Source organism: Hylaeus anthracinus, unplaced genomic scaffold (assembly GCF_026225885.1).
Source record: "Hylaeus anthracinus isolate JK02 unplaced genomic scaffold, UHH_iyHylAnth1.0_haploid 11989, whole genome shotgun sequence".
NCBI lineage: Eukaryota > Metazoa > Arthropoda > Insecta > Hymenoptera > Colletidae > Hylaeus > Hylaeus anthracinus.
In genome coordinates this window covers 7359946-7384404 of record NW_026534337.1, presented here as the reverse complement: position 1 = coordinate 7384404, position 24459 = coordinate 7359946, and the positions used below count along the sequence as shown (strand labels likewise).

General features: G+C 41.6%; 1 protein-coding gene across 4 annotated transcripts in view; it reads right to left on the bottom strand.

Annotated features, from left to right (window-relative positions):
* LOC128887665 (uncharacterized) overlaps window positions 1-24038 on the bottom strand; it is a 52508-nt gene extending 28470 nt beyond the window's left edge. For all 4 annotated transcript variants that reach the window (XM_054143825.1, XM_054143828.1, XM_054143827.1 and 1 more), the window contains exon 1: window positions 23707-24038. In XM_054143825.1, coding sequence (XP_053999800.1) covers window positions 23707-23744 — 38 coding nt within the window. In that variant the 5' untranslated portion in view covers window positions 23745-24038. The remainder of the gene's footprint in view (window positions 1-23706) is intronic.
* Window positions 24039-24459: the final 421 nt, after the last annotated feature.

Here is a 24459-nt window from a genome sequence, read left to right as displayed (position 1 = left end):
TGTGTCAGGACACAGAAATGATTTTTTAACATCCCAACATGGATCATAGGTAGTGATGCGCGCGAGACGAGATAAATCTCGATCTCGTCTCGATTTCGAGATATGACTCGATAGAAGATCCAAGTTTTCCAGTTCTTAGATTATACGGGTTTAAGAATTCCATTTCGCACAGGATGTAAGTACATTACAAATAGGATAATTTTACGTGATGCAAGAAAACAAAATTTCAGAAACTACGTATTTGGTAATTGGAGCTATAGTTTAAATACAGGAAATTTTCGTGAAAATTGACTAACATTTTGCAATAAAAATATATTAATGTCAATACATAATTTATAAAAATGAATTACACTTTACGCTTTACACTTTACAAGTTCGCAGCCATTCCTGTCGTTCCTAATAACACAAAGATGTGTATTATAAGTGTTGATATTCAATTCTTTAGTAATGTATTCCTAGAATGTTTCCAAATTTTTAAATTTTGATTCCAATTCTATAAGTCGACGAGATCTTGTCGAGATCGTATATTCGTAATTGTCAAAAATTCGAGATCGATATGCATGTTTCGAGATTTTTCGAGATCAAGATCGAGATCGCAGAAATATAGGGTGACGCAGGTAATTCATTCATTACCAGAAAACCTTTTTCAACAGATTAGGACCACTGATTTAATTATACAGCAATTAGTCTTTACCAGCTAAGAAGGTTTCCGTACTAGACATATTTTTTCGGATCTTTTCTTCATATGGTTCAGGCGTTTCGCAAGCGTTTCCCTGGATACTGTAAATTTTAATTAAAGCCAAATTGCACTCATTGCTAATGGAGAATATTTGCCAACGGATCAAGCTCCCTGGTAATACTGGGCGATGTTATAAAATCAACGGGAACCAGAGTTTCCTTTTACGTCTAACGGCAGACGGAACTTAATTTAAGTACGGCAAGCGCGGTTTTCTCCGGTCCGTCTTATAAGGAAAGGAAAGTTTCAGGCGTCAATTCGTTAATCCCAAGTACTTCGGGCTAGAATGTGAACACGTAACCCTTCGGCCAGATATGCGCGTACCCTGCCAGAAGGCGTTACGTAACAGCACATGTTACGTTCAGCGATGGCTGTTCGTTAATAATCACGGACCATAATGCGCCGTGCAATCGCGAGAATTCGATTCAGACGTTGTATTTCTGGTTTATTCTCAAGTTCATCGACCCCATTCCGTGACATAACGTCACGGAACATAAGACGTTGACACAAGTTGCCAAAATCGTGTTATTTCGTCGCGTAGTACTTATTCAACTCCAATTTGTATGCAAATCAATATTGGAAACTGCAGCTTGACTTTCGAGACACCTATTATTACGTTTGAACCGGTTCCCTGAATCGTAGCCCATTTAAAAAATTGTCGATTTGCAACGGAATTATTTCACTAGTATATATTTTATCAATGAGTAAACAGAGTGATGATATCCAATAAATAGTAACTCGTTATTTAATATGTTTCAGTGTTACACATTCGGTAGGTGATAATGAAGTATCTAAAGAGGAACGACTACACGATTTTTCCTCGTGTTTTCCATATCAATTCGTGCACGAATCGATACCGAGAACCGCGTGGCTTAGGCTAACTCAACATGCTAATGGTGCGACGCCATTGACACGTAAAGATCGCGAGTACCTGGTGGCTTTCTCGCGTAAAAGAGAACACGACTGTTTACACTCGTGGATCATAAACAGTTACCATAGGAAAGGCGTGAGTCGACCTTTGCTAACGTTGATTGCCACGAAAACATTGCACTCCACTTCGGTAAATCCACCGAACCGTGTGACTTTCGACCTCCTTTCCGTTCCTTTAATTACAGAACGCCTCGCTGCAAGTAAGATCGCTCCATTTTTCAGGCCAGATCCTTCGTAAACAAAAAGATCACTGAGAATCTTCGCGATAGATCCACCTCCGGAGGTTTAGCCCCGACGATTTATTTCTCTTAACAATGCCTTCGTTTCTCACGGATTTTGTTCTGTTTTAAACAAAAATTCGAGTACACGAAATCTATCATTTAATTTAGACAAATTTTTTCAATAGACATAAAGAATAAGAATACGCATGGGACTGTAGGTATTCAATGTTTACGCGTGATATTTACATTTTAGCGCGATTGGATTCCCATTGAACGGGCCAGGCTGTTTATGGAACGTACATCACTCTCGATTGGGCAACGTGAGAGCGCGAATCGAGCGTTATCGTCGGCAGATTGGCCCACCGATGAGATAACTGCCAACCCGCCTCATCTTTACGAAGTAAAGACAATTCTATTCCTCTGATGCTGCCGCGGTAACGTAACGAGCGAGCGAACATTTTTAAATGACCTTTCCCATGACACAAGTGCGCGCACCTTGCTTCAACCTGCGGATAAATGATCGTCGAAGCTTATTTGTCGGTGTAGGTGTCCGTATACGTTCGCCAAGTATGCGAATGGTATTAGAGCTCTTCGCTTTCATTCCGTTGGCACGCTGGTCCCAAAAAGTAACGATCACAGTAGAAATTTCTATCGTAGAAAGGTATGACCATTAGACAGTTTTTTCCTGACTTTCCCCAACTGAGAAATAAAATTTGAAGTATGTCAGTATCGTGGATATTTCGCTCCGGACGTATAGGGAAAGGAGGCGAGGCTCGACTGCGCTGTTATTAACACCTACATGCCCGCGCCTAGATGCAACGAAGATTAATTCTTTTATTTTTATTCTCGTTAATCTGTACTGCTACATATACAATGTTTCCTGCAGGGTTGCTGAATAACACCGAAACGCATCGCGAAAGTGAGTTACACCGATAGAGATTGAGGAAACGACGACTTTATCGTGGACTGGCGCCAAACATAAAAATCCTGCGGCATTCGCTTGGGAATCTCTGATAGGGACGCGCACGCGGGGGAGAGAAATACGCGTATAGAAAGGACGATAGAAGCGAGGAGGGGCACGTGCATTTTGCTTCACTTCCACGAGAGGTTAGCCGCGACGTAACCGGCATCGCAATCCCTAATTATGCAACCTTCTTCTTCTCTCGTTCAGCCCTCTCTCACCGATACACTCTCTCTCTCTCTCTCTGTTTGCTCGTCAAGCCAGTCTGAGTTTTCTCACGCACCTAAGTTTCCGAATGCTTTGCTCGACCAATTGCCGGTGCCACGGCATTTCCAACGTTTTGCGCGATGTTTAGCGCCCTGGTTCCACTGTGGGTGCAATCTGCCGACGAAGGACGTCATTTTTCTTCTTGGGAACCGTTTCCGATTGCGAGATGCGCCTCTATCGCAAGAAAGTGCAGCGAACCGTAGGCACTTTCAGATTTAGGTTCGGGTTTTTTTATTTTATCAGGATATTTAGTCTGATTTTGGTCCAGGCTTGCTTGTTACCAATCGCAACCTTTGTTATTCGTTACTATCAGGGTTTGAATATTAATCGATTACAATTTTGTAATTAAATAATTGATTCAAACAAATTTAATTCAATCAATTTAATTAATAAATATTTTGAAGAAATGTAATTAAAAATTATTTAATTAAAATTGAATTAAGCAGAATTAATTCAAAGCCATTTAATTTACGATTACTTTAAGCAGAATTAATTCAAACCCATTTAATTGACGATTACTTTAAGCAGAATCAATTGAAAGCCATTTAATTGACGACTACTTTAAACAGAATTTGTTTATATCTTCAATGTTAAAAGACATTTATATAAAATTTAATTAATTGTATAAGTAACACATATAAGGTTATTAGATGGGTGCCAGATATATCCGGCGCTCGTACAGAAAGGGTTATGCCGGTAATGCCAAATTAGCTGAACTGCTTTATGTTTTTAGTATATTACTTTAATTTATATCTATGGTATATATTACTTGGAATATTACTTTATTTTGTCGTCATTGAATAAGAATGCATATTTGTTCTTATTTACGTTATAAATTATTTATTCATAGAATTACCTTAACAAATACATTATTATATGTACAAGCAACTCATTTTGATGAGGTTAATAGTGTTTAGTATATTACATTTGTCGCTACAAATTGGTTTATATATATGTTTATTTATACGTGTTACTTATATAATTAATTGAATTTTATATAAATGTCTTTTAACATTGAAGATATAAACAAATTATTAATTAAATAGCTTGAATTAATTCTGCTTGAAGTAATCGTCAATTAAATATCTTCGATTAAATTTGCTCATATCAATCGTCAATTAAACGACTTTCGATTAATTCTGCTTAATTCAATTTTAATTAAATAATTTTTAATTAGATTGTTTGTAATTGTCGATTAAAGACGGAAATTAATTTTCAAAGTAATTAATTACTCGCAACCCTGGTTACTATCTTCATAATTTAATATACATTTTCCATATTTTATATTATATACCTTTAATACAATTTCTATCAAAGATATCTATTTTACATTCTCCTATTTCCAGCTTTGGTTAATTGTTTTACTATTGCATTTGGATTCTTTCATGTTTCCTCAATTTTTCCATGTTTCTTTTGGATCACCCCATATAGCAACCGATCTTCCACGCAGTTCTCTATTATTTCTTCCTCTTTCCCTACTCATCATGTAACTTTCCACCATTCAAAACTCTCCTATTCCCTTCTAAAACAAAGCCAAGCAATCTAATCATCCAGAAGCCTTTTATTCGCAGACCCTCGAAATTCAAATATCCCCGCGCATGCGCGCCACGACAATCGTATTACACCGCGTTTGTATCACTCCGCGCTTGTTATCGCTCCGCGTTTGTATTACTCCGCCAGTTTTCGAGCGTCACGTGCGACTGACACCGACTCTTCCCTTGATTCGGGGCTCGTAAAAACAGTTTTCCAACCTTCGAGTAGCCTTTTACGCGCGCAAGAACACGACGATAACGATCACGAGCGTGTCTCTCGAGTTTCCACGTTTAGATTGGCATTGAATCGCGTACAAGGGCGACTCGGTCTTCGGAATTTCCTTGCACGCGCGTTCGCGTTTCTTTGATCGTGTTACACGGTGTTTCGTTTCTATCGTGCAGGTTATGTACGCTCTCGATCGCCGGTTGACAGCCAAGACGCAAGTCATACCCACGTGCGGTGTATAAAAATACGTTTCCCCGTGTGTCGCGTGCAAAAAAAAAGCGAGGCCCGAGGGACCCAAGGGGAATTTCTCGTCGGACGGAGTTCATGAATGAAGCATTCCGCTTTATGCAACGGGAGTCGTCGAAACGAGAGGTCAACCGTCGAACGTGGAATCTCCGTGAAAGTAATACCGAGAAGGTGAGTTAGAGATGTGAGTTACAAAAAGATTCGACGGATACTTGTGTATAATTTAAGTGATATGTCGTGCTACGAAAAGAGCATGCGTTGTCATGAGAAAGTCGCCGGTAAAGTTTTCACGCGAGACCGGCGTTGTACGTGCTTAGTATATATTTTGCAACGCCTCGAATATTCCCGATATTTATTGCTTGGTTAAGTGGTCAACTATGGTTGAATGCATGGATACAAATTACACGAGCAATGAATCAATATTTATGAATGTTTTATTAGACGTTTCGCAGACGCGTTCCGCGAAAAGGATTTTCTTTTATCGTTGAGCGCGTGGAACGATCCGAATGCGTACAGGTTAAACGAAAACGTAGTCTTCGGGTTGTTTTTGCTGTGGCACTTCGCCTGGGTAAAGTGGTTCAGCCTTGAGGTAGTAATTGTAAACAAATGAGGTGATCGACCTCGGTGAGAGCCTTGAGAGTTTACTCTCGGAATTCTTGATATTCGGAAGCGTTCCGCGAGTGATTTAGACGTGCGCGAAGTAGGCAACGTACACAGATGGACGGTATTGCATTAGGTCGTCCTAAAAGTTCCTGCCATTTATATTAGGTTGTCCGAAAAGTTTCTTTCGCTTTATTAATAAGTAATACATGCACGATAGTTTATGTTTTATGTTACATTATTGGATTGTGCACGATTCATTTTGTTTCGTTACTGTTACCACATGAATATCTATGAAATTAGATTGTCTATTTATAGAAACACGACCACATAAAATAATTGAGTGTAACTCGCGAAAGAAACTTTCGGGACAACCTAATACTTCTATTTCTCAAATTAATATGTGAAACATACTCTTGAGTGTCACAAGAAAACATAATCTGTCTCATTTCACGATAGTTTCTCACCTCTCTCACATAGTCATTATACCGTTACTAGAAAATTTCTGTGGTTTTTCATTAAATTTTGACACAGTCTTCGACGCGAACTTATGGGACGACCTAATATATAAAACATGCTTGTCCTTGATCGAATAGTTGACATTTTCCCGCCCTTATCCAACAGCGCCTTTACGATAATCATTGCGGTTAATCAATTCTTGAATACTTCGATCGATATGACCAGAATTGTTTTGCTAAAAAGTAGTACTATTTCCCTAGCTACTTTTTTTCTGATTATCAAATATATTCAATTATCGATTTTTTAGCGAATTCTAGAATGCTTCTTCGATTACAATAAATTTGCTAAAGAGTCACATCATTTTCCTAGGTACTTTTTTTCTAGATATATTAAACGATCGATTTTTTCAGCAGATCGATTCAGAATCGAACGCCGTTAACTCGCTCGACACACTTCACGCTTCCGTTACGATTCCCGCCTTCTTTGTCGTCAAAAGTGGAGACAATGAACGTTGCTCAAGTCGTGACGCGAGTGTCGGATAAATTTCGTAGCAGAAAAGTGCATGTTAGCGGTTAAGTCGTAACAAGAGTCCCAGAATTGTGCTGGTCGAGCGACGTGCTGTGAAAACCGAGGCGTTTATCAGCGTCGGTAAATAGAAGAATCTACGTATATTAAGGTGGCGTAGCCATTTCAAAAGGCCAATGCCAAATTAACACGATATTTTTTTGCTATTTATTTGCTAATTATTTGCCAAAGAATTAATTTTGTTGCTTTAGCCGTTTTCGAGAAACTGTGGCTGCTCTAGCTCAATATTAAGCTAACGTAGCCACATGTATCATAAGACATAACAAAGATATCGATGCCGTCTTTGCGGCATATTTATTTGCTATTTATTTGCTCTTAACCCACGGAATATTAATTTCTTTGCTGCAGTCATTTCCGAGAAACAATGACTGCGCTAGATTTTTTCCGTACGTACCTACAATCAGCATTGTACAGCCTGTAGGCTGTGCTAGATTCACGCTATCCAAGCGCGGTCAACGTTTCTCGGAAATGACTGCAGCAAAAAAAATTAATACTCGGTGGATTAAGAGCAAATAATTTGCAAAAAAATATGCTGCAAGAATGGAATTGATATCCCTGTTAGGTACAGAGGTACAAAAAAAGTAATTCTTTGGCAAATAATTAGCAAATAAATAGCAAACAAATATCGTGTTAATTTGGCATTGGCCTTTTGAAACGGCTACGCCACCTTAATATACGTGAGAAATCTTTTGACGCAGCTTCCAACCTATACTCGCGTCAGTCGAATGGAAATGAAACTGAAAAAATTCCGATGAATCGTGTAAATCTGTCGTAGAGAAAACAATATCGTCATAAGTCGCGAATATCAGGCGAGTTCGAGATTCTGGCGAGCCGTGGAAACGAGAAAGTTGTCCTTGAAATACTGTTTGCTTATGATAAGCCTGGATAAACTCGTTCGGTAGGAATCCGAACAAAATCCGAGATCCGGCAAATCCGCCTATGGTAGAAATCGTTAGTCTCGCGATCCGACAAATAGCCAGAGACGAGAACAAATTTAATTCGAATACCAGACTCTTTCTCTTGACTTATTTAGTCGTGGACAGATAGATATTTATTTTAATCGCTGTGCACTTTTCATTTCACCCAAGTGTTTCATATACTTTATTTCTTCCTCGTGTAGTTATATCCTAGTACATTGATAAACTATTAGAGAATGACAAATATAAAATTGAAAACGTAATAATTTATGAGTACTCTTATGACCAACGTGAAAATCAAAACGTTGCGACTGCCGTAACCATTTTGTTAGCAAAAAGTTTATCGACTCGAGTAGACATCGCGTTTTCGTGAAATGCATCCCACTTTCGATAATCGTTGCTATAAAAGTCGAAACCTTTTTCCTAGTAATCTAATCATGGGCGTTTAAGCTGTGCAAACATGAAAGAGAAATTGCGCGTCCGTTTGGGTCCTCGTAATTTGTGACTGTAAACTATAACTTTCACTCGGACTTTCATTGCTTCTGTCGAAACCGCGCCATCGCTGGCTCGCGATGAAATATACGCGCGCCATTATTGTCATTCGCCAAGCAAAAGCGAGAGTTTGTATCGTAATTACGTGCGATAAAACTTACGTGGCTCTTTCCTTTAGCCGCGTGTGTGTTTGCTGAAGAAATACGGTTATAAAACTGACTGGAAACTGTTGTTACGATTCTAACCTCTATAATAATCTCATAAATTTAATGGCCGATGTTTAACCGTTACACGATGTTACAAATTCTTGGACGAAAGCGCACCTCGCAGAATCTCTAACTAATTACGTTTATTTTTCATCTTTTTTCATGTTGAATATGGAAAAAGAATATTTATTACCAAGGGGTCTTTGTATTTAATCATTTAGTGTTTATTCATTATTTATTTTGTTGTTGTAGCTCTAGTTTAAGTAAGAATATTAACTCGGTAATTTATTAGGTTAAAGTATAAACCTTCTAAGTTCTTGACGTGGTAACCCAAGCCTCACACCCTGATATTTTTACATTACAATTTATCTTACATACGAAGTTCAGTAGCCATACAATTTTACTTATTATTTTTCTTCCAATAGATTACAAGTATAACAAGTAGTTGTAATAATTGTGAAAGAATAACAATGAGCAAAATATTACGCTGCATGTAATGTCCATCAAGTTGAGACTCAGAAGATTGAAGAAACTAGTTACAGATGACTGAAAATTAACAGAATTAATTCCCACGGCTAATATTTTCAATATTTTTTGTCGAAGACGAAACCCATAAATTTTATCATAGTCGAACGTTGCTCGAATAAATTCTGATCGCGGAAATATTATTCGAGGGAATATCTTTTCAAGGAGGGCTTGAAAAAACTCTGTTTAATCGATGTTATAAACAGGATATTCGGTAGGAATAAATTATCGTTCGGTCGTTTAGCGTGTCAGGTGTATTTCGCTTGTCCATGGATATCGCATTCCTGAATATTCAGCTTCGAATGTCGAAGGGAATGCTCGATCGAATAACCGATGTCTGGGACCTCGCATACCGGTACGCGCATCTCTCGTACAAGGGGCATCAAGAGCGGTCGAGATAATCGCGCGGCGAGTTCTTAAAGGACGACGTATCTCTGTACTAAGCCAATTTAAATACCCTTCCGCGGCACTGTGGCTTCTTTTCCTAGGCCTGGCTTGGAAGCTCGCTTCGACGGGGGCTGTATAATTATACGCGGGTTAATAATGACTTACGAACTCCAACAGGCCTTCTCGTTCGTTTGTTTAGTGCCACCGATACGTATGCATCGAGGTCAGGACCGTTGCATTAAATTGCATCGCGGCTAATCTATCCGAGCGTTCGCCGCGCGCCGCAATTCCAGCGTCGCGATTTTTGCGACTCTGTGACGCGAAAATTTTCTCACGTCAACGAACAATGAACGCGCGTCGATTGTTGACAGAAATGGTGAACATTTTTTGAAAAGTAGAAGTTGCTCCTTTAAAAGATCACTATTTCTTTGTTTGATAACGTGGTGATTTGTTTTGTACATTTTGTACAAATCTAACGTTGAATAGTTGAGTTGTATCTGTTTTAGCAAGTTTGGAATTTTTTGAAATATTTTGTCGAGAATATAACAGTTGGATAGGCGAGATTCTCCCCGTGAAAATGAGTTCAAACACGACTCTATTCGGACCACTTTCGGTCGTGTGTTTAAAACCAGAGTGGCGTGCGCTGTGATTGGTCGGCGGTTTTTGTTAATGATTCAAAAGCGAAGCACCATCTAACATTTTTGCAAAGAGAATTGTGGTTCAGAATCGTCTCAGCTACCTCCCATTTCCGGTTCTTACACTAATTCTAGGACACCCTGTATATTTGTTGGCAAAAATTAAAGTGGTCCGAATGGGGTCGTGCGTCTTAAATTAAGACACCTTGAAAAAAATACAAATTTTAACTTTCATCTCTGAATATCATCATCGTAACATAACGCAATCGTAATCTAGAAGGTTAATTCTTGGAATAAAATCTACCGGTCCTCGATATAACAACCTCAACGAACCTGTCTATCGCTTAATTTTCATCAAAATACGGAATCTACGTCTAAATATCAAAAAGTAGCACACTACTCGTGCTACTCTTCGCACTAGTGAAAGTAATGGAACAAATCCCTCATTTTGAACACAAGCGATCCGCCATTTTTCCCACGGTTCTCCACAGAATCTACTGCGTGACGAGAATAGAGCGTACGTAACTTGTTTTACGGTTCGTTCAAGCTCGAAACGTGACGGCGAGCTCGCGCACGGTTAACGAGATATGCAAATGCACAATGTGGCTCGTAACGAGAGACTCGGTTGCACCGAATCGCCTCGTGGCGAGCGCACTTGTCCCGTCGAAGTTCGTGTAACCGCGCGATTACGGAAGCGTTCGACGAATATCGTCCACGTGACCCAGGTGGTCAGCAATCCGCCGATGGAAACCTTTAAAAAGTAATTGCGGATGTCGCTGGATAAAACGTCGTTTACTATCTCAGCAATTTGAGGTTTGTAATGTCAAGCATTAATACCGAGAATCATTATAGAGAAGGGAGTCATTAAGGTGGCATGCCCAGTCAGATATCTTGAAATACTCAATTTTTTTTTTTTTTGTTACGTTTTCTCGAGGTATATGATGATAGAAATCGTAGCTGAAAATTTCAAATGAAAGTGAAATTGTGTTTTTAAAGTTGGCTGACACAATTTCCAATATTTTCTAACAACTTCCACTCGTTTACGTACCTCCCACTACTGTAAAAGAATTTCGTTTTGAATCACTAATACAACTAACTCCTAAACACCTACACTCCTCTCGGAGTGTCCTCTTCGAGGTCGTCTCGAATTCGTACGGTCGTGGAAGGAAGCTCTGCCTCCTCTCATTATCATCTCCCATAATGCATGACGCTATGGTTAGTGCACTGTTATTGCCGTGTATCGTATACACGCTCTCGAGCATAATGACGGTGCTCGGCGCATAATCCCGTGCTCTTCCCTTTGTCGTCGTACGCCTCGGAACACCAGAGTACTCGAATCGTTGAATGTTAATCCGCGTCAAAGAGCGCTCAGAGCGCGGAAGCGTCGCGATGGATTCGCGGAACGGTGGCACGACGCTTCGTCCTTCGCGACAGGCGTTTCCGTTGTCACGGATAATTGCATCGATCATCGACCAGCTACACAGAAAACGAGAAACGTCTGTGCTAGGGACGATTAAGACCGAGACACTGAGAAAAAATGGGTCGAACGAAGAGCAAGAGTTTGTTCGAAAAATCCCATGAATTTCAAGAATGGTTCACTATTTTGAAATGCGAACCTTCGTTTCTGGGATGCACGAGAAATAAAATATCTCCTGGCATGCAAAGGGATTTCTGCTCGTTCGCGAAGAGGAACAAACGTGATCGATCGCCGACGCGTTAAGAGGGATTGCACGAGAAACAACGCGATTAAATATGCACAGTACAAACATCACGAGGTGGGCGATGAGGAGGAAAAAAAGGCGAGAGTGGAGCGAACGCAGCGTGCGAAGAAGCAGTGGGTGGTCATGGGCCGTTGTGCAAACCACTAAAAAGGTGGTATCGGTCATAAAAAAGTAAATCTAAAAATTATAATGGTCCATACGTTTTGTACAAAAAGCAATATTAATACCCCTCGTCGAAGATCTACTAATTGGTCTCATCAGTTAGATTGATATGTGGAAAAAATGAAAATGATTCGGGCCAACCTTGGTTGATATAATTAATTAACGAAGAAGGTTCTCACATCACAATTTCCCATCATCATAACAGATAAATCAAAGTTCTGGTCTGGTAGCTTCAATAGAATTTATAGGAACTAAAGATAAAAGTTCTCGTGTAACAGGAACGGATACTTCGATCATCGATACCATGGAAGTTTCGATGAATCTTTTTAGCCTGAAAAAATAATCGAGTTTACAACCCTATTGCCATCAATGTACCATAAATAGCGAGTTTTACTTATTTTACGAAACTTTTTCTTATAAAAGTCCCGAGGTAACCGCTTTCGTGGAACTTTTACTACGAAAGTTCGAAAATATCTGTTCTAGAAGAACAATCTGTAAGAAACTTCTCGGGGTAAAAGTTATTTTCCATAAAAGTGCCGCAGGAATATCGAGGGAGTCTTTGTGGTAAGAGCAAACTCTGCAAAGGCATGTTTAAAGAAAATCTCGTTGTAAACAAGGGAAAACTTGGAAAAAGGGTTGTTGGACCCCGTTCTATACACTTTTTCTTAGTATATAGGAACTGTAGTTACTTATAAATTAAATATAGATTCAGTTACATAAGTATTCGTACCTCGTGTGTCTATTGAAGAAATTTGTCTTAATTAAATGTTAGGTTTGTTGTTAGGTTTGTTGCTTTCAGGTGAATTTCCCATCATAAATACATGCACGTGTAAAATTTATTTAAACATATTTCATTATATTCACATATATTTCATTATAAATATTTATGTAAACAAACTTTACACATATATTTATAACGAAAAATTCACTTGGAAGCAACAAATTCGTCATTTAATTTAGACAAATTTCATCAGTAGACATGGCAAGTATGAATACTTATGGGACTGATTGTATCTTCTAATATCTTCTGACGTCAAGTTCGTCCTTGCTGGCCCAAAATACATTTCGAACAAAGAAATTGAAACAAAACTTCAGAAGAATACCAGTTAATTGTATTTTTTTCCCCTCTGCGGTTAAAATGAACAACGCGGCGAGGAGAGTCGCTCCAGAAAGGAACGATTTCCACGAGAGACCGGTGAATGGTTGAAAACGCTGTTGGAGTTCGGCTCCGGGCTTGCGATTAATCAGTTCCTCGAAAACGAGCACCGTGACTTCTATAGAGTAGCCCGAGGAAGGAGTTGAAGAGGTGGTAAGAACGCTTATGAAAAAAATGGGAGCAAGCGGGCTTTAACGTTCGAGAACGACTTCCTCTCCATCGATCTTCCGGGTACGTACGGTAAATGCTCGTAACCGATATCGTTTTCCCTAAGTAAAACCAGCCATGAACTCTCTATTGTGCGCGGAACGCTCTTCTATGCAAGAGGAGATACGTTCTGCATGGGGAAGACGCGCTTGCATCGCATCCCAACACCTGAAGGCCTTCCTGGACGAAGTATTTGTTAAATACAAAAAGTGTAAATCGGAAACAGTGGAAGAATAAGTGGAAAGGCTTGTACAGGAGGCTTGGTACTCGTAAAACTGTCCACCCCTTATAGATCGAGCACGAAACATGGATTCAATCTTCTATGGGCCGTGTGATCTAAATAATTTTAGTTTCTTCACAAGATGACGTATATCTCTTAATAATACCTCTGATAACCAGTAACAATATTGATGACGGTTGGCAGCACCATCAATCTGAGAAATCAAAGTAAAGTCTTGCAAGTCGTCTGCTGAAAAAGAAATTCACCCTATAGAGGGTTAATTTATTCCCGAAGAGGACCTAACGTAACGTTAAACAGAACAATGTCCCCTACTCGAATTAAATTCTCCTACATGAAAAAAAAAAAGGAAAGAGGTATGATCCAAAAGCCTTCCTAACATCCTGCCACGGATCAAATGGGGCCCGCATAGCTTCGTCTCACCGCAACATGGCTGACCAGTGGGCACATAATCTACTGCCAAGCAAGTTTCCCCTGAATTCGAGATAATCGAGACATGGCCAGTCGATTCGACCGCATTTAATCTACTCGGAAGTAGAACACGGTTTAATTTTCATCCATCCTGAGAGATTGCCCGACGTGGAAGTCGTACGAGTTAAGAGCATATTTCAGAAATTGTTTCGAACGAGAAATATTACCGTCGATATTGCCAGAGACTCGTAAAAGCGAGACAAGTCCCCTTTCGTCCAAGTTTTTACAACGACCGTGGATCTTCCGGGTCTCTCGAACGAACAGTTGTTAGAAACGTTGAACACGGATAGCCTCGTTTTACGACCAGGCGAATGTTGACCATATTATTCAGACTTTTTCCGCGTTGCAGCGAACGAAACCGATGGAGAACGCCTTAAAATAGAATTACAAGTGGTCACTCGATGTAGGAAACTTTTTTATTCGGAACAGCGGTTCTCAAATCTCGCCTACCCCTTTAATGGGGACTTTTATTGAGTATTTTTCTGAAGTAAGAGAATATTTTAAAGCTGGTTACATAAAAATTAATTCATATGTTGGAGATTTTACTTCGATTTAACCGACTTCATATTTTTGAATCGAAAGTTATTTACTCAACACTTTACTGACCAGTAGCGATTGCATATCTAATTAAATTCAATAATCCTTTCTGTTTTAGAGTAGTTAACAGTCCTCTTTTAGCCACTTTTATCACAGCTCTTTAGTCCATAATAATCACTACGAGAAAATCAGTACCCTTAACAAAGGTAAATTTGATCGGTTCTTCTTAATCTATTTTGGCAATATTAGGATTATATTTTCTGATTAATATTTACATATTAAAGTCGATACTCTCCCAACCGCTACAGTGTTAGCCAGGCGTTTGCTATGCCTTCTCAGCCCTTTTTAGTGTTACTCGATGATTCCACGTTAATTACCCAACCTTACGTAATCGTTTCGAAACTCGACTATACCTGGCGGTTGTTTACGTTGAAATCGGAAACACGTAAGGTCGCACGGCGTTAACTTCAAAGCAAAGAGCTGTACGCTTGACGTAATTAATTACTGTCCCCGGTTTATGAGAATCGGGTTCGATGTTACACGCACCACTTCCGTCCAATCGATCTTCCGGGTTCCACGTAAGTAGCAAGCGACTCGATTCACCGGTATTCCACGTCGAGCGACTAGTAAAACGAGTTTCGATTCGGTGTGGCGCAAAACCGTGTAACCGCTACGAATCCTCTCTCTCTCTCTCTTTCTCGGGTAATCGGGAGAACATTATTGAAAATGTCTCGTCTATGGGAGCAACCCGTTCGTGATCTTCATTCATGAAACGATGGTCGATGCGTTCAATGAATAATTAGGAGAACCTCTGGAATCGTAGATGCATATCTAGATATGCAGAAACTTTGAGCAGTCACGACGCGAATCCATAGTTGTAGGGACCTTCTTGACGACCCTCGAAACAACATTTATACATTAGGTTTTATGAACCGAATTACTTATTGGACCAATACGTCATTCATTCCTCTGATATAGAAAAGATGCTAGATACAAGAGTAGTAAATACCTAGAAATGCAAACAGAAACTTTGAGCAGCTAAGCCACGAAACCAGAGATGGGCAAAACCCTAAGCTTCGAAAAATCTGAAGTTTGCCGATGTGTTTGTCTCGTTTCCTTCTTTGGAAAATGTTCAAAAGAGGAAACGAGCAAACATATCGGCACGCTTCAGATTTATTTGAAGCCTAGGGTTTTGCCCATCACTGCACGAAACCACGGTTGTCGAAATCTCTCAAACCCACATCTATACATGTCTATTTTAAGAATCGAATTACTCATCAGACCACCAAGCCACCCATCCTATAATTCTATTTATCGATTCCCAAAAGTAGAACAAAAATGTCCCTATATAATCTGCGTTTGACGATAGTTCGGTCGAAATCGTCGATGTCTCCCAGTTTCGGTGAGTTCGATGCCTGGGTGATCCGCGCAGGCGATGTCCTCCCAATCGCAACGCGACACGGTTCAAGTTCGTGGGCCACTTCCGTTCGATCGATCTTCCGGGTTCCACGCGAGTAATAAATGCTCGGCTTGGCGGTAACCGATATCGTCCGACGTGCACAACTCGTTTCGGTGCGGCATAAAGGGGGGGGGGGGGGAGGCAGAGGCAGGGCAGAGCACTCTCTCATGGATGGCCGTGTAACCCTATAGGAAACCTTCGGCGAGTTTCACTTTGCAGCTCTCCGTTACCAGGGCTCGTCCCGTGGCTCCTTGTCACGGATCCAGACGATGTAACGCGGGTTACGACTAGCTAAGCTAGAGGGTGGGGATCCCATTAGCATTGGAAGGCCGCATGTTACTTCACGTGTTCCTCGCAAGGCTGCGTAGACCTCGTGTATGGTCTACTTTGTTCAATTTGTAAGGAGATATTACTCCAAACGCAAATTGATGCCTTTGAGACTGATCGTTCGGGCTTGTTTCTTTTTACTTCGAATGTATTTGTGTTGGAAAAACGTGCTTATAATACAAAAAGCTTCTGTGGACCATTATGTGAGTTTCTGTAGGAGCAGTAATTTTGTTTGATGGTTTAGGATTCTTCCGAATAATGAACGAACGGTGCCTGTGTACTTTTGTTATATACAGTCAGTCCAATAAATATTCGTACCACCTGTGTCTATTACAAGGATTGGTCTCGATTAAATGATAGGCTCGATGTTTCCAAATAAATGTTTCATTATAAATATGTACACGAGTAAACATTACACATATATATTTTTATAATGAAAAATTTATTTGGAAACATTAAACCTATCATTTCATGGAGACTTTCTTCAATAAACATAGAAGGTACGAATGTTTATGGAACTGACTTTAACGATTTTGTAGTCCCTATCAACTGAAATATATTAGATGTAAAAATTAATTCTTTAGTTTAAAAAGATATACTCGTCATTTTGGTACATTAACACGTTGGTCGCCACGTCACCCATATATGGGTGACAGTGATTTTCACTGAAAAGCTACGAAAATTAATTCTGAAAGTTAAGTGTCACAGAAAATGAATTTAAATAAAAGACTTGAACTTTAATGAAGTTACAAAACTAAACTAAGGTTTCATTACACAGTTTCCAATAGTCTGTAAACAAAATTTAGTCACAATAGAAATTTTCAAGAGTATTAGTCTGGCAGTGAACGTGTTAAAGTACCAACCTTCGTTACCCTGATCCCTATTACAATGAATCTATGTACAGAATAACCAATGTCTTAACTTAATAACTATTGCTTTCCCCTTCGATTCCACTAATTTCTACACCTAATACATGATTCGAGAAAGTATAATTAGAAAACGAAAATTAGGGAAATACACGGAAAGGCAGTAGGTTTTCTGGTTCTCGATCTGTGCGCGTCCATAGAGCGCATCCCGCGAGCTAGTTGCATCGTCGAGCCGGTTGCACGGTCTCGTGTGAATGCACTTCGAACAACGCGAGCAACGCGCGCCATCCTAATACGACTATTCCATGGCTACGGCCTTATTCTTTCTCCAGCGTTCGCGAAGTGTCACGCTTATCTTGGAAAAGTAGAGAGGACGACCGGTTGGTTGTCGAGTTATTCTCGTTCCCTTTTCTTTTTTTATTGACTGCTCCAGTTAGACAATGTTCCCCTCCGCGAATGCTGCCTCGACGTTCAACTTCGCGCCTCTTTCTTCGTCCCTTCGCCACCTAGCTTTGCTAACATTTTTACAGCTGCGTTGAACTTGCGGTCAGAGCCTCGAAAACTGCTCATGTATGATTCATTAGCGGGGGATATCGGATGTGGGACGCCACGGAACAAACCGAGCCCGTTTTGAAATCTATTGTCATCGAAAAGGTAACTGTTTCTCCAGATGGTCGCCGCGGCGAGTACACTTTTCCTCGTACAATGCATACCGCATGGTTTCGAGCGTCAGCTGCCGACGTACACTGAATTCGTGGCGACAGACGATCGCTCCACGGGGATAGGAAGGCGCAAACGAAAGTCGATAAATTCCGCGCAATCGGTCGTTTTCCGTTGCTGGTCTCGCATCTACCATAGCGAGCTGAAAAGAAGGCTAGGAATCTGCATTTGTCGTCGATCTTTACGCTCTCGTAGCTCAAGCCCTCAGGGGCTGTAGTACTGTTTGATCGTAGCTATAGCAGTGATGGGCAAAACCCTAAGTTTCGAATAAATCTGAAGTTTGCCGACGTGTTTGTCTCGTTTTCTCTTTCGAACATTTCCCAAAGAAAGAAACGAGACAAACACATCGGCAAACTTCAGGTTTATTCAAAGCCTAGGGGTTTGCCCATCTCTGCAGTGCAGTAAGGGTTTAGTAATCCCGAGGTACCCGAACTATAGAAGGACCCAATGGGTCCCAACAGACTATCGGCATCCCTGATTGGAGAATTATGCAGAGAGCTATACAGGCTCTACCCTCTTCAAAGGGTCAAGACCAACAAAATTCCAAGATAAGAGCCATCCTAATCGCGACACTCTCGATTCCCTCACATTCGTGCATCTTCTCTTGAAAATACTATCCCACCGGAAATTATGATCTCAACCTTCGATGTTTGCCTGTAATACGAAATGATCGAGGAAGGCTATCGAGAATTTTTTCTGATCACGCATCGAGATCGTAATGTGATAGCCCCAAGCAGAACGCACGCTACCATCAAGCGCTGTACTTCAAAGAATCTTTACTCGTATCTACGAATTTCAATTTCCGTCAAATTGGCCCGATTTTCAATTTGTCATTAATTACTATCTATCACCGCCTATGAACGCGATTTTTGCAGCCCCTCGGGGGTTGTCGAGGCGCGAAAAATGTTTTTAAGCATTCAGCCCTCCGCCCCGACGCAACGCGTAACCTAGGAGATGCGTATCGATTCTGCGTTTCGCTTTTACGCGACACGGACAGGGCCGTTCCCGACCGATTCCAACATGGGGATGCACTTTGTATATAGCTCGTGGTGGGGCGAAAAGATAGGAGGGTAACGCGGCTGGAATTAATGCGGAATGACTAAGCAGCCGCTTGTCAGCCGGAACTAAGGAATGAGCGTTCCTCGCGCGCTATTGATAAAATACTCGGTGCCTGTACCGTGTTTCCATCTATTGGCTTCGGTGGAAGATTCCTGCGTTTCTCTCTTATTAGACATTCTTCTGATTTATTTCCCTAGAAAAGACCAATCTCCCAGTTGCAATCAATCGACTGCTACAATATGGCAGAAGCAACATCCCCTTTTAGAATTAATTCCAAGGAAAGGAATGCAATATCTCGCATTTTCCCTTTACACGATGTTTATGTGGGTTTTAAAGACTAGGACAATTTTTTTTATCTACGTATTGGCGGGTTAAAAACTTAGACTTCTTCTGATTTATTTCCCTAGAAAAGATCAATCTCGCAGTTGCAAACAATCGACTGCTACAATATGGCAGAAGCAACATCCCCTTTCAGAATTAATTCCAAGGAAAGGAATGCAATATCTCGTATTTTTCCTTTACACGATGTTTATGTGGGTTTCAAAGCTAGGACTATTTTTTCTAGTTGCGTATTGGTGGGTTAAAAATGGCTCTGGCATATTATGCTGATCTATTAAAGAGCCACATTTAGGAGGTTTTAACAAACTCTTTTTAAATTATTTAATATCTACGTTCACTTAACATACAGTCAATAAATATTCATACCCTCCATGTATCCCAATAGATATTAGAATTAATTTTTCATTGTAAGTATTGTATGTCCGTGTGTGAAGTTCATTCATTTACAATGAAACATTTATTTGAGAATATCAAACCTATCATTTCATTTAGATAAATTTCTTCAAAAGACTTCCTCATGAGACAGACAACCTACTTTTGGATTAATTAATATGAACACAACCACCATTACCCACAGTTGAAAGACTATCTGCTACATTGTTTCCATGCCTCCTTTTTAAAGAAACGTTTACCCAGTCACACTGTGGTATTCGAAAACAAGTTTCTTCTGTTTTACGATGATAAATCACATTTCACCTATTCGCTGGAGGCAGAAGGCACGGAGGTGAAGTTGGGAGGGCGTGTTCTCTTTGCTCGCGGCCAAAGAGGTCCACAGTCTACCGTGACTTTTACGTGTCGCAATTCTTCTCTTCCTCAGACGTTCCAACTTTATTGTATCGTTTTCGTCGATCCTTACCGATCGCTTATTTATTAGCCCGCAACTTTCCTCAGTGAAAGTATCCTCCTTCCACGCGTTCTGTAATTCCCGAATGACGAACCGTCTGTTTTTCGGATCCATTGGACGTGCGCTGACTGAACGTGATTTTCTACGCTTTCTTGGTCGATCTGTAACTATCAGGAAGTCGTCGAGACCTCCGTACAAACGGAACTCTCGAAGATTGATTCGACGAACGCAACGCGGCGGGAAACTTCGTAGCCCAATTATTAAAAAATTTGTTTACCAGCTCCACTTGGGATTTTCCGCGTTTCGCGGTTAACGTGTAACTTTCGTTCGAATTGTTGAAAACTTGCGTGCAGATAGCACTCGGTGCCGAGTAGTTCGGTGAACAAGGCGGATGAGGAGGAACTTCGTAGCCCAATTGTTCGAATTTCGTCGGGGGGGCTTTATTGCTACATCCTCCATTGTGCTATCGTGGAACAAAGTTGGCCTTTTACCGTTCGTGGAACTTACCTCGCGAACCGTTCCACGTTTACGGTGTTATTTCTCTGTTTATTATTCGTTGCAGCATACTTCCGTTTTAATATTCGTGGCACTTGTTCGGGAACGGCATTTCAAATTCAATTGGATTTTACATTTTTATGAATGGGACGCGTTAAAAAGAATTCCTTTGCAAACTAAAACACCAGTTACTAGAATTCAAAGGAGTAAATGGGAATTGCGACGAACGCAAACTTTCCACGAATAATCGGAATAAAATTTCTTCGCACCTCCGAGACAGAGCTACCTCGGACTCTGAATTAATTCAATTAAATCTGAAAATCCAGCAGCATGGCGTCCCGTAGCCCTCGGAGGGACTGTTCCGTTCGAAATACCGGGAATGGTGGAATTCCAAGTAAAAACGAAACCACGCTGAAGTGGCGCGTTATCTGCGAATGACTCGGTAATAAGGGTAACCGATAGGCTAAAATATACGTGTTTCGCTGGCGTTGGCGGTAATAAGTTTTCGTGGCCTTCGATAAATCGAGTGCGTCATTCTGATATTCAAATGAGACAGGGACACCAACGGTGAAGATAGGCACGTAGGGATCCCAGTCGCGGCGAGAGAGAGGGAAACAGAGACAGAGAAGAGAGAAATAGAGAATGACTGCACTTAGGTCCTTTCGTTACGGAGCGGAGCTGCGGTCAATGGCTGCGGTATCCGCAGGTTCAAGGAAAGCGGGCTGGTCTGATTCGACATCGCGTCGTTTCTGGGGGAACTGAACAGGTGACGCGCTCGTGAAAATGCAGGTTAATAGAATACCGTGTAGAAAGAGTCACGGAATCACCAGCACGCGTCCACCTCTGACGAAAACGTTCGAGAACGTTCGAAAATATTCCAGAAGAACGACGAAGCCTGGCGATCGAAAAAATATGAAAAATACGCAGCCCGCGGGTACGCTCTGCTGGAATTAATTGCAAGCGGTCAAGGACGCTCGGTGACCGACCAAACGAGGACGATAACCGCTGGGACGCTGATGGAGAAAGTTTATACGAATAATAAATTGGCGTACGGGAATTTACGTTGATGTTTATCGGGACCGAACGACCAAACTAGAAACGCAGGCGGTACTGGTAGTGCTAGTTGGAATTGTTTGGACACATGGGTTAGATAAGAAATAATCTAGAACCAATTCATTTGTAATACTCATTTCAAACTATTCACTCATACCAAAACTATGTGTAGTAGAAGTAGTACCAGAGTTATTTCGAAAGCTACATATATAGTGGTTCATTTTAGAATTAATTCAAAGTAACTATATAATGGAGTTACTTCCAGAATTAATTTAAAATAGCTTAAAGAAATTACGCAAAAAGGAGTCAATTCCAAAATTAATACGAAAGTTCCATAATGGAACGAGTTTTGGATTTAATTGAAAACGGCGTACAATAGAGTTTTGTCCACTTCTGCCGCAGGACATAGTGTCACATCAGGAGCCAATTGTTTCCGAGCCACCGTCGCTGTTGCGGCAACAAATCTCATTGTTACCAGCTCTTTCATAAGCGCGTAAACCTATTCGTGGGGCACTTTGCAGCCGGGACAGTCTTATCGATCACGCGAAACGAGCTCGTAATTTCTCTCCTCCCTCCCACGTAGTTATCACGAATTCGAAGATTCGTTTACCCCCAGCGAGCACAACGCCCTGTGCAAACAGTGGTCGCTCGATAAAAACGCATCTGGTGTTTGTTTCTTCACCGCGCCACGCTCCAAAAAGTTCCCTAATCGTTAATATTCAAACAATATAATCAAATAAATACACCCACGATCGAAATCCACGTCGATTCGATTTAATTCGGAAAACGTCTAACGCCTCCAAACACTGCCATCTTGAGATACGCCTTTTCGGCCCAGGGGCGGCAGTGTCGCGCGTTTCCGCGTTATTATGTCACAGATATTTCTTAAACGACGCGTCACGAGCACGATCGTCGATCGAGGTTGGCGTAGCAGCGCGAAACGAGCACGTCGAATCGAAAATTTTGAAACCCGTGAAATCGATTCGCGGCACGGGAAGTGGGCGCCTTTCTTTCCTTGACGCGGCAACCGTTCCGTGAACAAATATTCCGCAAAAACGGCTTATTCCGGCGCCGCTGGCCGATCGGACGCGATACACACACCGCGACGTCGCCGTCCCCATGGAGGACAGTTCAACCGAACCTCCTGGGGTCCGGCTGCATAGCAACAAACCGATCGATCGAACCTGCGGGCATTTTCGGAGGCGAACTTGTCCACGACCGTCGAACAAAGGTTTCCTTAACCCTTTCGTCGTTGACGATGCGCGGAACCTCGATACTGTCTCGATTTTTTAAGTATCGATGGAAGTAAAAATTAAGGCTTTGGAAGATAGTTATTAGAAGGGAGGGCAGAAATGGGCGAAATGTCGCGAAAGAGCATCCATGTTACATAGATGAACATATATTGGTCATAATTTAATTTATTCACCTAGTAAAATCTCTATGATGTTGGAAGTTTGATATCTATGATGAAGACTCTCTTTTTCGAATTTTCGAATTTTTAAACTGTAGTATTTTATTCTTTATTTGAATTTCGCCCATCCCTGTATGTGGTACATCGCGATTAACCCGGGCACTAGGTCCTGGTTCAGATACTCGCTCTAAGAGACTTGCAAGCTGTCCCCCTGCACATGGGAGCTCCTTTTGGTTGAAGGACCCCACAGCGAAAGGGTTAGTACTGTAACATTGTGTTCTTCTTTATACGTATAGACACCAGCAGTGACGGATACGAGAGGGGCTAGAGAGTCTTCCCTCCAATTTCCTCCCAAAGTATCTTCCAATTCTCACTAGCAAATTCATCACCTATACTAAAAGCCCCCATACTAAATCAACTTCGCGAAACTATCCTTTCTCAAAAACCCAGAAAAGTTCAGCAAAGCAGCAAGAGAAATCTCCCCAGAATTCTCTCACCTTGAACACCTACAACAATATCGTGATACAGTGCACAACTCGAAAGGTTAACGACACTCGCCTCGGCTAACTATTCCCCAATCCTCCCCAGCCCCTCCCCTTCCCGGATTCGCCACTGCGTCAAGATTTTTGATTAATCGGAGGTGAAACCGCGAGCGACCAGACCAGAATCAGAAACCTCCGCCCGGGGATAAGTATCGATCTAAAGTTTTCCCATACCGGTGCATGAAGGCGGCAGTCGACATGTTACTATCCATGGGGTGGTTCCATAAATCGCAGCCCTCCTACGGCACCAGGCTCTCTGTAACACTGGACCGTTTTTTCCCGCCGTCGCCGAAACTCGAGTCGCACCCTTTTTTCCCCCGTTGACGGTTTGGAAAACGCGGATCGGCGATCGCGCACGCCTAACTGGACCCACGAATTGCCTCTGCACCTCTGGCACAACTAAGGGCGGGGGAATATCCGCGGAATCTGACCGTGGATGGGCGACGGATGTTTTTCCCCGACACCTGCACGACTTGGCAGGTTGGAACCGACGGGTGAACTGAAGTCAGAATGCGCATTCGTCGGTTTCCATAGTAGTGGCCGACGGTGATGGTGGTGGAGGCGGCGGTCGTGGTGGTGGTCGATGGTGTAGGGAACGTTTGCTTGTGGCGGTGCAACGGAGGAGCTCCGGTAGCTACGAGGATGGTGGGGATTGACAGAACAAACCGTCTGCCCCGGCTCTCTGCCGCGTTCACAACCAGGTGCCAGGGAACCTAAGGTTCCATTCACATGGCGCGGTGTCTCGGCCGATGAGCTTTCGGAGATCGATGCCACCATGGTCGACCCCTATACCCCGACGTGGGCGTTTTTGGGTGAGCTTCGAGGAACGTTTTCGCGACGTTTCGCGAATCTGATTGTGTACCTCGCTGTTATCGAATGTAGGTGGAAGTAAAGCATTGTTTCGAGGGAGGTGGAATTGGACTTTTT